A 16,006-nucleotide genomic window follows, 5' to 3' on the forward strand; every position below is an offset into this window, starting at 1 on the left:
AATAAAAAATGAAAAAAGTCAAAATTTTATTATTCATGTAACATTAAAAAACATGCTAAAATGATTGTGATTTTGAATTGACAAAGACATGCTAAATCTGTTCACGATTGTCATACAAGTGAGAGTTTTAGCTAACTATAAAACCAGATTCAATCTCCAATTCTCCTATAAGGAAATGTCTGTACCAAGTCATGAATATGATAGTTGTTTTTAATTCATTTTTATGTATTTGAGCTTTTGATTTTATCATTTGTTAAGGGAATTCCGTGTTGAATTTTCCTTCGAGTTTATTGGTATTTTTGTAATTTCAATTTTTATTATGTTTACCTTTATATACTTTTAACATGTATAAATTATTTAACCTCTCATTAATTATATTTGTTTAAGATAATAATGTAATAAATATGTGTTGATAGATCAAAGTGTGTACAGCAGTTTCTTAAAGGACTCTTAAGACCAGATGTTAATACGACTTGTGCATTATACATTTGTGACCACATAAGTCGACTGTCTCCCTTCAAGACTGCAATTAACAATAATGGTACTAACCTTTTACTAGTAATGTCAACATGACCTTCTGCTGTTGTTTTTCTATTTGGTCGGGTTGTTGTCTCTTTGACACATTCCCCATTTCCATTCTCAATTTTATGATTGTTATGGATGTTTCACGAATACCAAGTCAAATATTCTCACGAATGATAATCTATATACATCAGAAAGTGGCTAAACCAAATTGACATATCAGGCTAAGAGAGGACACATACACTATGTATTGGGATATTTTTAATTTTCATTTTCGCACAAAGAAAACGTAAATTTAAAGGTGATCAGTATTTTGGAAACTCGTTACATATCCTTCAATGCATAAAGTCAATAATCCCAAACCGTTCCCTTGTTTTATTAGCTTGATTGATTGCTGTGACGAACCAAAAAAAACTTGGGGTATAAGGTAAGGGATATATTAAAACAATTTTTTTGGTTCAATCATTTATAAAAGTGTTAATGAAATAATTGTCCGCTTTTTGCAGCCAGTTTGGTTCAATTTTGTCAACATAAGTGAAGAAACATTTATAATGAATTGTTTACTTGCAAGTGAATGTCGACCTCATTTAATCTGTATTCTATGACCTTCAATATAAATCTTAGTAGACCTTTTCAACAACTCTCAATACCTACAGTTGAGAACGACTACGACAGGTAAAATGTGAGGGGTCGTATCAAAAACTTTAAAAAAAAAAAGTGAGATCATTATTGATTTTATTGCTTTCATTGATAATGGTACAACTTTTCAACAGAGTCCAAATGACATGGATTTATAGTTTTTTATAAAGAAAATGATGTACGTTAAGTCACATTTCATCTATTTAAACGTTCAGCTTCTAGCTGTCCTGGTGGAATTCGGAAAATTAAAAGAACAAAGCATGTTGTTCGGCCAAAAAAATAATGAAAAGGAAAAAGCGGCCAGTAATGGATCTTATTCGTGAAAAACAGCAGGTATATAAAAAAGAATTGTAACAAAAAAAAATGCCCTAACTGTTAAAGGCCCTCGGTGTATCTTCCGGTTCGGATTACGATTAAAATCATAAAAAAATTATTTGAACCCCATCAAACACACATTTAGATGTAATGCATGTTTTTCATTATAGTATGATCCCCCTTTTACAAACAAAAAAGAATGAAACAAAATATGAAGAAAATAAAAGAAAAAAAACTGATCTTTGATCGACTAAAATGGAATCGAATATGAAGGCTGTAAATTATCATGTCATTAGAAACTTTAAATTCTATCGTATCAAAGACATACAAATTAACAACATATTCAGGACTTGGTTCAGGCACACATAACATGCGACGGGGTTTTCCTAGTTTAGTTTGATCCAAAACCTCCCTTATGTATTGTCATAGATGAGAAAAAAATCTTCTGTACGAAAAAAATTGAAAAAGTTTCAAAACCAAAACTATGTACTGGACATTGGTTATAAAGAAACAAACTGTGACTCGGTGAAAACAAAACAAAAGAAAGCAAGGACAGTGTATAAATAAAATCAACGAAATTTGATCAACTTCTTATAAGAAACACAAAGGTCATTTTCAGGAACGTGGGAAAGATACTACGACGAAGGAACAAAGTATTTTGTTTTTCTGGTCCAAAAAGATTTTGCAATGTCAACAAGCTATATAGTATAAACTGACAACTTGAAATTCCGTACGCAGGTATGTTAAAAAAATTCTCTGCTTAAATGTTTTAACATTGTTGTCAAAACGAGCAGTCAAATATTTTTTTTTTCAAAATTCAACTCTAACCAGATATCTTGAAGCGGAGAAGTCCGTCGTTGAAAAAAATAGATGTGATATTTTCCTTCAATCTTAACACTCATTATGTGATTATCCCTCCAGAAATTGAATAAGTTAAAGATCGCTTAAAAAACACCAAGCTGTTCGTGTTCACAAGTGTGATACGGACGGACGGACGGTCCAGTTCTTTTTTTTTTTTTATAAATTTGAAAAATATAATAAAACATAAAATATCATGTAAATACATACAAAATAAGAAGATTATGTACAGAAACATATATCTATTTATTCATTTGGTTGATATATATTCTGAAGCTATATAGTCAAGACAGGTTATAACCGCCAATCCAATATGTTACACAATAATAATCATGATGGTTTTTGTCTTTGAGACGACCCATCAATTTTACCTGTAAACTGTAGGTGTCATTAGTCGGTGTCGAGAGATGTTGAAAAGGTCTAGTAAGAGATTGATTACGCACTCATGATAATGCGTGTTCGATTATTAAGAGGACATAATGTCAACATTGAAAATGAAACAAGGGTTAACCATTAGATTTAATTATTCGATCCACAAAAACTCCTTATACTTGTAAAAACGTTGATTTTAACCTATTATATGAAATCGAACAGATGAAATCTCTCGCTACATATGTATATCTATATTTATATCAGGTCATATGACCGTCGGAAGCCTCCGGAGTTCACCTCCATAGTTAAATAGATGACGTTTAGACTAAAATATACACGAAATTATGAGACATTTGATCGATGCGATGAATTGTAAATTACTTCTTTTTATAAAATGAATATATGATTTATGTTTGAAGTTTATATGAAAATTTGATTTAAATCAGTGATCATGAATTTTACAGCTTATGCCCCTTTAACAAAACGAACCCCACGAATAACTGCGTGAGCTTAGTGTAATTAGAATAAACAAAATGACATCCCCTCCCAAAAAAAATGGGGTTCACTTAGGCATGATAGGTGCTCCATAAGTATAATAAATTTAATAACACGAACCAGTAAAACTTGGATTTAACTCTTGTATCGGTAAGTGTAATCAGATTTAACGACACGAATCCATACAGTAACTGGTGTGATCTGTAATTCCGATAGTGTTTTCAGATATAAAACAACTTAGGGAGACTCTACTTTTTTAATGTAAAATATCAGACCTTACAAACATACAACTAGTCCATTTTGGTAATAGATTTACCTCCGATTGACTTATACAACCAATATCTCTGCTTTTAATCAATTGGTTCGGATATTAACTATGCCTACAAGTAAACTCTTATTAATATTGGGATGTACAGATAATACTATATCATTTTGTTTCAGCTGCTCTTTTTGTGAATTGTAGCGAAATATTTCTTTCATTTTCTTTTCATTTGTTTATGTTTCTGGGAGGTATACCAATTTAAACCTTTTTCCCTTTCCTTTTACTATACCATATACGTCAAATACGAACATTTTTTAATACATGACTTTATATGTACATTTTTCGTGCAGCTACGATTGAGAAGTTTTGTATTATTGGTTTGTACGTTATCGATCTTCTCAAGAGTCAGATTCACAAAAAAAACTTCAGACTCAGACTATTCGTAAGTCATGAACAATTCAGTAATTCGGTGACTTACGATAAATCTTTTTGGGTGACACTCTAGATGTCTATACAGAGGCATTTATATAAAACTGCAGAATAAGCTTAATTCCTGTATTCGCCATTTCAGAGTTTAAAGAATGTATGGTCACCGTTTTACAAAAGAGTACAACGAAATATTGATATGCGTTTAAAATGAGTCTATAACATTAATGGACATTCAACAAATGATGTAACATTGCTTTCGCACAGAGGTACGAACAATAAAACTACAAATAGTCATCAAAATTCGAGACGGTCAATTGGCTTTTGTCCACTTTGCCTGAAACAATACCTAATCTGATTAGCGAGTTATCTATGTTTCGTAGTCATGTAATTACCTCAATTCCATCATCGTTTCGTTGTTCGCGACATGTCACTAAACTGTTTAGTCATAAGAACAATAACTAGTGCCACCAGAAGAACAAGAGGACCGGCGCTGATTTCCCGTTTGAGGCAAGAGTATACTACCGGTTTGTTGAGTGTTCAGTTCGTCTGTCCTGAGCCCTTTATTTAAATATTTTCCATCTTCGTATTGACTAATTGTCAATCTTTTGTAAAGCTGGGTCCCTTGTGTTCATTTTCCTGTTATTAAGTTTGAGGTTATATCCATTACTATGGCTCAACATTATTCAATTGATTTGTTTATAGATTGGTTTTTACTTTGCACGAAATGTAATATAGCAGTGAGGTAACACTTTTCATATCTATATACTTTAAACCAACTTATTTTCGCGGATACTTTATTTCGCGTTTTAGGATTTCTAGTCCATTTCGCGGCTACTTAATTTCGCGATAATTTAAATACTTGATCATGTTGATGTAGTTTGATAAGTAAAGATCCAAGATAAACATATTCGCGACGATTTATGTTCGTGTTATATTTCTACTCGCGAATGTCGCGAAAATAAGTTGGTTTTATACAGTATGTACAATGAATAGTGCATGTAAAGCATATCAAACTGGAATGCAATATCAAATGAATGCCCGAAAGTTGCAAATGATTCAGCTTTTCAATAATAAATATGAAAATTATGAACTTGCGGTAGAGGAAGACTCACACATATATTCCTTTTTGGTCGCAAAACAATGGACGCCTTACATGAATTCTGTCTGAACTAGCTTGTGTTCTTTTGTCATTTGAATGAATGTAATTATTGTTATTTCTATCACCCGTAGTTAAGTATTCTTGTTTGTCTATTTTTATACTTCCGGTATTACAATGAATGACCTGTCTTGTTCCGTTCAAACAGGGTGTCGGAGCGGCAATACTCATATCATCATTATCATCTTTTAAATGATTTAAGTTCGTTGTACATGTTGTAACCGTTTGTGGTGTTTCTGTAATTACTGCTCGTCTTCCATCGATCCCTAACCATTGACAAACATGGCTGTCTATTTCTCGTTTGCCCATTTTAGGCGTCTGTAAAAAGTAATGTTTGACAATAATTTTGTCATAAACATGTCCAAAAGTGTACAATAATAAAAGTCAATAGGCTATTAGGGAAAAAAAACACGGTTCATAATATAGGTTTAATATTTAAAATGTATTTAGCATTTATATGATTGTTTTTGTATATTGTATCGAGCGGACATAAACTAGTCGTACAATCACACCCAGGCTTATAATACATCTTAACACTATGTCGCGTGGTCGGGCAAAATGAGGTTATGTTCATGATGTTACGCTATGATGTTTGGTTGTATCTGGGTCCAGGTAGGACTGTTTTATGTTATTGTGTTGTAAGGTCGGACCCGTATCAGTTTATGATGACTTGCCTTATTTTGTCCACGTCAAGTCAAGAGCATATCACTTATCAGCCTGGGTGCGTTCGTACATCGTTAGTATATGATTTTTTTTTAATGCATATCAATTTGATTAGCGGCCTCAAACCCTGTGAACATAATTGAAAATCAGAATGTTGTAGAATGGTAAAATGTTGTCACTCAAGTTTTATTTATTATTACTTCGGCTTCACAGATGCTAAGGATTGCATTGCCTGTCAGTTCATTGTGTCCACTTTGGCTGAGGGATCCGAATATATAGTACACTGCATAACAATTTCAACCTATGTCCCATCTGATGATCCCGGATAACATGTAATATATATACATTTTTTAAATCTTTTGAACTACTTTTAGAATTGAATTTAAATAATTGTAACGGTCACACGTTGATACTTTAAATTTGAATTGTTCAAATATGAGGAAGATATAGAGCATACATTTCGATTAGCAGTCGACCGATATTTAAACACATATTTATTTTTAATGAAATGTAAATTTCAACTACATCATGTATCACCTTACTTTTTAATGTATTTAACATATTTATTTTAGGTGTAACATATCGCCGTAAAAATCTCTGCATTTTATCAATAAATTTTGTATCTTTATTAAAAGTTGATAAATTACAGAATAATAACATAATATATAATTATATATAAAACTTTTTTGATTCGAGCGTCACTGATGAGTCTTTTGTTGACGAAACGCGCGTCTGGCGTTAATATAAAATTTAGTCCTGTTGTCTTGATGAGTTTATTTACAACCACTAGGTAGATGCCACTGCTGGTGGAGATTTATTTCCCCCGAGGGTATCACAAGCCCAGTAGTCAGCACTGTTTGTGCTGTTATGGATTATCATTGATATTGTTATATTTATAAATTAACTGTTTACAAAACTAAGGCCTTTCTACCTCAGACATTTATTACCTTAGCGGTATTTGGCAACACTTTTAGGAATTTTGGATCTCAATGCTCTTATGCTTCGTACTCAATTTGGCTTTTTTACAAACGTTTTTGGATTCGAGCGTCACTTATGAGTCTTTTGTAGACGAAACGCGCATCTAGCGTATATATAAAATTTAGTCCTGGTGTCTATGATAAGTTTATATATAGTCGCCTATGGGTTTTAGCGAAGCAGGTTTTGATCACAATGTTCCCACTTGACGTTAAACAATCAATAAATTGAGGACCCTCCTATATTAGATCTATCAGAAATATTTATAAGTTCAATCCAAATTTTAAGCCATACGGCAACTGACATAAAGCCGCAAGTCTTTCAAAAATGCATTTATAACGTGAATTACTTTTCTGCATATTCAATGTGCTAGAAAATGAAGAAAAAAATAAAATAAGCGACCTCAATTTGTTGATAAGATCAATAAGCTAAACACTAAAATATCAGTAATACCTTTGTCCGTTGGTGAGCATGACTCAGTTTCTTAATCGCCGATGTTTGTTGCATCAATGCATTCCTCATTGTTCTCGAACTATTCGTCATGAATTGTACTGCATCTTTCAGTCTTTTGTTTCTTATCTTGGTAAAGTCCTTCTCATTATAATTCATAAACAGTTTTATATTATCCCCTTTATTAATATCATTTGCTAAAATTTCAACGACCTTTTCAACTTGTTGATTCATTGTCTGTTCCATACGTTTGTAGTTATTTTGCAGTAAATTAAGGGCCATTTCCAAGTTTTCCATCCTTGCGTTCAAGGTATGAGTGTCGACAGAGCTACACGTAGTTGCAGTGTTCGACTGAAGGTAGAGAGATTTGACGGTATACCAATCCTCATACCTGTATCTAGTGGCTTCAACTGTTAACGCACTCAGGGTACTTGTTGTTCCTTCTTGGTTTTGACAACACCACGTTGGCAATGGTACATCGTTTGTTGTGACTTCAGAGGTGTCTGGGCTGTTGTATGTTTTAGCAGCACCTGATAGCGCACTTCGAGTGTTCGTTGTCGTTCCGTCTGTGTTTCGACAACATAATGGCGGGAGACTAGTTTCATTGTTAGTTTCATTGTATAGTGTTTCCTGGTCTCTGTATGATATTGCGTCAGTTTCAATATCATCGAGAACGTTTGAGGTTATTCCGTTTCTGCAGTGAAAAAACGTTGGTGAAGAATTTGACCTGTTGGTGTTGTCAACGGACGTTCGATGTGCCCGTGTGCACATGATCGGAACCGGCGTTTTATCAGTAAAGGATGAGGATCCAGTTTGTAACACACAACATTTTGGAGGCAAAACACTCCTAAGTTTGTCCATACTTGTTACGATTGAATTATATTGATCACTTCACACCGTGGAAGTGAGACATCTTGTTGTGTTTTCACTAAGGGAAAGTCCCGAAACACTTACAGATATAAATAGATTACAAAAAAATATGTCAAAAAAGGTAAATGTATGTTATGGTAATGTTAATGTTTTACAAATTGACCTTGGATGTAACTTCTCTTTATCAAGTCGTATAATATGTTGTAGTCAAATCAAAATACAAAACTGTGCACGCATGATTAATTTCTTTTGCTATACATTTATTACAAATTTAAATTTATTTCAATTCCTCTAACAATTAAAAATGTGTGTGTGGTTCAAATAGAATTATTACTTTTATAACGTTACTTACGGAAAGAAGCACATAAACAACTAAGTTGAATGTTTTCTGATTTTTAATCGGACTACACTATTGTGTGGAAAATCTTTTGTCTATTCTTCCTTTTAGATCACCTAGTCTAAAGATACAAATAAGACAAAAAATATTAAATCTTGGGTCGAGTCCTTTCCATTTGGTTTGGAAACATGTCTTCGCCAAGTGAGGAATACAAGTCGACAATTATTTCCAAAGCATTCCTTTAGTTGTCCAACAAAAAAAAGAAGATTTAGTATGATTGCCAATGAGACAACTGTCCACAAGAGACCAGCATGACACAGATATTAACAACTATAGGCCATCGTACGGCCTTCAACAATGAGTAAAGCTAATACCGCAGTCAAGCGGACGATTTTTTTTCTGGTTCAGTGGAATTAACTCTTCTTTTTATCTTGGAGTTCGGTATTTTTTTTAAATACTTTTATTTGTCTCAGACTGTATCCATGTATTATATCTGAGGAAAAATAAGTACATTACGAGTAAAATACTGGAACATTTAGTACGGTGTTTTTCTCTGATATCTTTCATATGCAAGAGGGGGACTCTAAACAAGTTGCGTACATGTAATTTGAAAAAGTAATTGATGTCTCAAAACAACTTTAACCACAGACTAAACCAAAATTGAAACAAAACGACGCCTTTCGTGACATTCAATCATTATGCAATTATCGCTTATTTTATCAATGAAGTTTTTCACATAGTGTTTTGTTTTTAAACTTGCACAATATATTTAGCCTGATTAAAGTTTTACGTGAATTCGGACACAATAAAATTCAAATACAATTTCGACAATAATCAAAATTAGAATTAGAAAAAAACTAGAGGCTCTAAAGAGCCTGTGTCGCTCACCTTGGTATATGTGAATATTAAACAAAGGAAGTAAATAGATTCATGACAACATTGTGTTTTGGTGATGGTGATGTGTTTGAACATCTTACTTTACTGACATTCTTGCTGCTTACAATTGTCTCTATCTATAATGAACTTGGCCAAGTAGTTTCAGTGGAAAATGTTAGTAAAAATTTACAAATTTTAATTTCAAAAATTGACTATAAAGGACAATAACTCCTCAGGGGGTTAATTGACCATTTCAGTCATGTTGACTTTTTTGTAAATCTTACTTTTCTAAACATTATTGCTGTTTACATGTTATCTCTATCTATAATAGTATTCAAGATAATAACCACAAACAGCAAGGGCAGTTAGATCTTGACTTGATAAACATATTTATCTCTTGTCAGATTTGCTCTAATTGCTTTGGTTTTAGAGTTATAAGCCAAAAACTGCATTTTACCCCTATGTTCTATTTATAGCCATGGCGGCCATCTTGATTGGGTGGCCATGTCAAACTAGATACCCTTATAATGATTTTGGCCATATTTGGTTTAATTTGGCCCAGTAGTTTCAGAGGAGAAGATTTTTGTAAAAGTTAACGACGACGGACGACGGACGCCAAGTGATGAGAAAAGCTCACTCGGCCCTTCGTGCCAGGTGAGCTTAAAATCCAATAAATGACGAATAAAACCGCCAAAACTATCCTTCAGTATATACCACAAAGAATGACATAATCTTTGATGTTTTAAGAAAATCCAAAATAAAAATGGAAATGAGTTTTGTTCAATGCATTTAAGGCTTTGAAATCCAAGATTCTTAAAGATAAAAATAGAAGCAGAAGATACTCACTCCACTACTGCTACTCATGACATGTGAACATTTGTTGATTTGTTACGGTCACATAAAGAAAGGCGAAAGATACCAAAGAAACATTAAAACTCATAAGCCTAAAATAAAATAAAAAACTTGCCATTGAAAAAATACGGAGCAGCCACGCGAAATAACAACCGTATAAAAACACACATTATAGAAAACCAAAGTATGAGTGACAGAAACGGTCAATTACCCCCAAAACCTGAAGTGATTTTGAAGTTTATATAATCATGCTCCATATGTGACACCGTCGTGTTGTATGTACACACCAAATAAAGTTAGAAGTTGAAAAACATTGAGAACCAAAAATTCTTAAAACTATTGCCAAATGTATACTCTTACTTTAAACTCATCAAAGATACTAGGCTTAAATTTGTAAATGACAAACACACGCTTTGTCTATAGAAGTCTCACAAATGACGCTAAAATAAAAAAGAAAGTAGCCAATGACTTTAAAGAGGTGTAAGCTAAAAATGTTGAAATCATGACGTATATAAAGTTTTTTTTCTATGCTTCTTCTGCTTTAAAGATCACAATGTAAAATTATTTTTCGTTATTAGAAGTATATTTGGTCAAACTTTGTTGAAATAAGCCATTAACCACAGGCCAAAAAAATGTCTTAAGCAGGTTAATGGATAGGTAAAAAGATGATATACTTTTTAGATTGTTTCTTCTGTTATCTCTCACATCTTACAAAAACGTACAAAATATTGGAAGTCACATTGTGATATTTTAAATTATCTGTCTAAATTCCTCTTTTTATTTACCAGGACAGGGTCACATGCGAAGCGGCAATGTTCCTCGAAAGTCTAACAGATAGTTTGTTAGATAACACCAGTCCCAAAGTGCTGAAATGTTTTGCGATTAAATGAATTGTTTTACCTTTGTAATTCTTATTTAACAGTATAAAAGTATGTTGCAAATCACATTTAAAAGTAAGAGTTATTTCGGTGGGCATGAATTTGCGAACTTATATCCGATTAAACTGCCGCCAAAGATTTTTGAATTTATCTATATTTTCGTCCATTTTATTCTCAATAAAAATGAAACTACAATACAGAGATTGATATTTCTATAACGGACATTTGTTATTTCAACTATTAGAATTCACACCGTGGCACAAACATTCAATTTCTTTGAGGCATCTTCTTCTTCTTCTTTCAGTACAGAGTCGGACTCTGCTTCAGTGTATACATGACTCTTGCTCGTAAAATCATGAGGCCTTCCCTCCTCACTTAATAAAAATTATTTACAGGAAAATTATTTACAAATAAAACTATGTACATCTGGGGTCAACGGAGTTCTAGGTGTGTGAAGCTCCTGCCAAGGCCTCTGGCAGGGTGGTAAGGCTGGCCTTGAACTCTTCTAGTGTAGCTGCTGTTGTGGCTTTTCACGGTAGAGTATTCCATTCCCTGGTTGATCTTGGGAAGAAGGAGTACCTGTATTTGTCTTTTAAAGTGCGCTGTTGGTGTATGCGGTGGCCTCCTCTGGTCCTTGAATCTCCGGGTTTGTAATAATTAGATGGGTCAATATCCACCAATCTATTGCGGATCTTGTATGCCATGGTGAGTCGGTCTTTGCAACGGCGATCTTTAGGAGGCTACCATTTTAGTCTCTCCATCAAGGAGCTGACACAACCTGGGGATACATCTTGGTATTCATTGTACACGAACCTAGCTGCCCATCTCTGTACTTGTTCTAGGTCTTTTTCAAGGTTATGTTGGTAAGGGTCCCATACAGTGGAGGCGTATTCCAGGGTTGGTCTGACCATGGTGACTTCTGGTTTAAACCGTCCTAGGTTCCTTCTCAGAAAGTCTAGTGTCCTTGATGCTTTGTCTACCGTCTGGTTGATATGTGTCTTTCACTGTAGGTCATGGTTTATGGTGACTCCCAGGTATTTCCCATGCTGGACTGCATCTAGTGTGTGACCATGTTGTTGGTAGTTCCTTATCAGAGGGTTTATTTTGTTGGTAATCCGTATCACGATGCACTTCTCAGGATGGAAATTCATCTGCCATCGTTATTCCCACTCTTGGAGTTTGTTAAGGTCGTCTTGGAGTGTCTCGCTATCCTTTACATTCTTTATTTTCCTATATACTAGGCAATCGTCTGCAAATAGCCTTGCCTCAGAAGATGTTGATTGTGGCAGGTCATTAATGTAAGCCAGAAATAATAGGGGTCCGATGACTGTTCCCCGAGGCTACCCTGAGTTGACGTCTAGGGGGCCAGACTTATGCTCTTCAAGCAATACGGATTGTGTTCTCTTGCCTAAGAAATCTTGTATCCATATGAGTGTTACTCCACGTATTCCGTAATAGTCCATTTTTTAGGAGTCTCTTGTGGGGTACTTTGTCGAAGGCTTTGGAGAAATCAAGCAGGATGATATCCGTCTGTTCTCCTTGGTCTAAATTCTTGCCAATTTCGTCTAGTGTTATCAGGAGTTGTGTTTCACAAGATCTTTGGGATCTGAAACCGTGTTGATGGTCACAAAGGATCTGGTGGCGGTCAAAGTGATCCTTGATGGTGCTGTGAACAATATGTTCCAATAGTTTGCAGCAGATTGAAGTCAATGTGACTGGCCGATAGTTAGAAGCTTTGTGTTTTTCTTCTTTTTGAAGACTGGGACAATGTTGGCAGCTCGCCAGTCGTCAGGAATAATTCCAGTGTCCAAATATTTCTGGTAAATTATGGTCAGATATGGTGATATGTGTTCAGCTGCTTCTTTGAGTATATAGGCTGGAATTTCATCAGGCCTAGTTGCTTTGAATGGTCTTAGTCCACGGAGTAGCTTGTAAACTCCCGCCTGGTTGACTCTGATGTTGTCCATAGTTGGGAATGGACTTGGTCCTATATGTGGCATGTTATGTATGTCTTCTTTGGTGTAGACAGATTGAAACTGCTAGTTTAAGATTGAACCTTCAGTTGGTGTATCGCTGTGGAGAAGTCCATCTTTGTCTTTGAGTGTAACAATGCCTGACAAGATAGCAAACCACAACATACATCACATTAATTGATCACCTTTTGGTTTTTCATTGATTTTTTTCCCCAGAAAGTGCATGTGTTACAGAATAGAACAAATGACCAATACTACAGAAAAACGGATCACAAAATTAACCAACAGAGAAAACTTTACATAAAGAAATAAAATTTGATAAATTACGGTACGCCCCTGTCCCTCTCCCTTTGATACTTTACAAACAATTGTCCGAAAAAGCTTCCTTTTTATGGAATTACGCCACCTTTAAACGCCGCTGATCTACATTTTGTACAATGTACACAACTATGCATCTTGTTTGATGAAAACATGTATGCAAGGTCTGTGGAATTTTTAATATCAAATTACAATGCCATCAGATATATAAATATATTAAGCTGTTTAATTTCCATATAAAAGTTATTGTTGTCATGATTAGTATATTAACAGAATTACAATTAAATAACATAAATACAACACTGCACGTACTATGTCTATGCATTTGTGTAAATTCATCTATTTAAATTCATAATCGGATTTTGTGTCAATATTGGCAATCTCTAAAGGTCATATCAACAGTTAACTTATTTAGAATGTGCCTGGTCCCACAGTTTTGATACCTTTTATAATTATTTCATGCATTGTTAATTGTTTCCTTGTTTACCTTTTTAAATCTAAATATGTTTAAAAGGTATTATAATTCAAATTTGACGATTTGCTTAAATTCGGTTGACATGCAACTTACAGTGCATTATTATACAATTAAACTGCTGCCAAGTTTTTTTTCTGAAACTAATACAGTTGTGCTTTCCCTGTTAATTCAACAATAAAGTGAAACCATCTATTTTTAATTATACATATCATATATACGAGTGATCATCGTCACATAAATATATTCCTCAAACATGTATTTCAAAATAGTGTTTTATTATGGAAAATCCAACCACAACAAGTATGATATTGTTCACTTTTTTGGAGAAGAGCCATAATGTCTGAGATCATGCCTGAAGATGGGCTCTAATAGGGGATTGTCTTAAACAATACTGACATCTTTATTACTTTTTTTCAATATAAACATTTAAAATACAGTGAGGAAAAAAAATGATTTTATTGATTACAGTCAAATTTTTTTTTCTATTGATAATTTTTTTTTTATTGATTTAAGTCATTGTGGTTATACAAATTATCCCTATACTCTCATGTTAACTTAAGTTTATTTGCAAATATTTAGTTCATATAAGTTCAGGAAGCTTAAGAGAACAAATGCGCCAAGATTTAAAAAGTGTACTTTGCCAATAAGCAGATAAGTGTCATTTAGTGACATGAAATTAAATTTTATGGAACTGACATACAAGTGAGAGGATTAACTAGTTAATCCATCATTTTCTACATAAGAAAACGACCCTGCTAAGTCAGAAATATAGCAGTTTTAAGCCTTTGCTTGATGTGTTTAAACTTTAAGTAAAAACTGAATTGGCATACTCAGAAAAACAGTGTCTATAGATTCTCTCTTTTTCTTTATCTTCCATATTTACATGTTCCTTTCAAATTGAGCAAGGAAAAGTTACTTTACCATCCATAAAGCATCTGTTGAGGACCAATTGACGGAGGGATGAAATGACAACAAACCTCCAATTTGTTTCAAAGAAACTCATCATATGAGGGCAATAGCTTCTTCTATGACAATTTATTATTTCGATCTTATAATTTTTTTGAAGTTGCTCTGAAAAGTTTCACTGGTCAGTGTTTCTGTGGATCTATTCACAATCTATTTACTATAGAGATGAAATATGTGGGCTTATTTTTGCACTTGGAACTTCAAGAAAAGGACTTTTGCATTTGTATACTGAATGTCCTTAATTTTTTCCAGTTTAATAAGGTACATACTGCTCTTGGCAGATGAAATAGACTTTTATCTTAATTAAATAGGATTTGTAGTAGACCATCATGTTGATAGGTGGATAGATCTTTCCCAGTACTCCATTTTCTCCATCATTGATAAACAGCTCCACAAAGAAATCAGCAAACAACCATGTTGATTTTTTTGCAAAATGAAATGGGATAGTAAGTAGGTAAGAAGGCATCTAATCAGAAACAAATGAAATTGCTCTTTATAAAAGACGCATGAGGATACCCTTAGGCATACAAGTATAATGTAAGTTAAGACTATGAAGTCCAATAATTTGAAACAGCAGAAAATTTCAAAATAAAGTACACTCACCCATCTCAACAAGTTTGTGGTAATTTGAACAAAATGTACTACAGCTACTGTATGGCGTTTAAAATAATAATTTTAATTCAAAAACTCTGGAATGACAGTACAAATTTAATTACATAGAACAGATTGATTTTTTTCCCCTTTTCTTCAAAACTTTTGATGAATATCCGGAAGAAAAGAAAGCTTGAGGGCAATTGTAATGTTATTTAGGATCAACTTAATATTTCCAAGGTTCAAAACTCTGATAATAAAAGCTTTAAATAACTGTACAAGAGAGTTTTTTTTATAAACAAGAATGTGTCCAAAGTACACGGATGCCCCACTCGCACTATCATTTTCCATGTTCAATGGACCACAAAATTGGATAAATAATATAATTAGGCATTACAATTAGAAAGATAATATCATAGGGAACATGTGTACTAAGTTTCAAGTTGATTGGACTTCAACTTCATCAAAAACTACCTTGACCAAAAACTTTAACCTGAAACATGCACTTTCATTTTCTATGTTCAATGGACCGTGAAATTGGGGTCAAAAGTTTAATTTGGCTTAAAAATTAGAAAGATCATATCATAAGGAACATGTGTACTAAGTTTCAAGTTGATTGGACTTCAACTTCATCAAAAACTACCTTGACCAAAAACTTTAACCTGAAGCGGGACCAACGGACGAACAGACGAACGAACGAACGGACAGACAGACGGACGAACGAACAGTCAGAC

The 16,006-nt window shown here is 33.7% G+C and overlaps 1 protein-coding gene across 1 annotated transcript; it reads right to left on the minus strand.

Moving 5' to 3' along the window:
• Positions 1–4,848: 4,848 nt before the first annotated feature.
• Positions 4,849–8,064, minus strand: LOC134682026 (uncharacterized). Its single transcript, XM_063541631.1, has 2 exons — positions 7,140–8,064; positions 4,849–5,366 (listed from the first exon to the last, which is right to left on the minus strand). The coding sequence occupies exons 1-2, from the start codon at positions 7,995–7,997 to the stop codon at positions 5,001–5,003; spliced, it is 1,224 nt and encodes a 407-aa protein (XP_063397701.1). The 5' UTR covers positions 7,998–8,064; the 3' UTR covers positions 4,849–5,000.
• Positions 8,065–16,006: the final 7,942 nt, after the last annotated feature.

The sequence above is a fragment of the Mytilus trossulus genome, chromosome 8 (assembly GCF_036588685.1).
Source record: "Mytilus trossulus isolate FHL-02 chromosome 8, PNRI_Mtr1.1.1.hap1, whole genome shotgun sequence".
NCBI classification, from domain to species: domain Eukaryota; kingdom Metazoa; phylum Mollusca; class Bivalvia; order Mytilida; family Mytilidae; genus Mytilus; species Mytilus trossulus.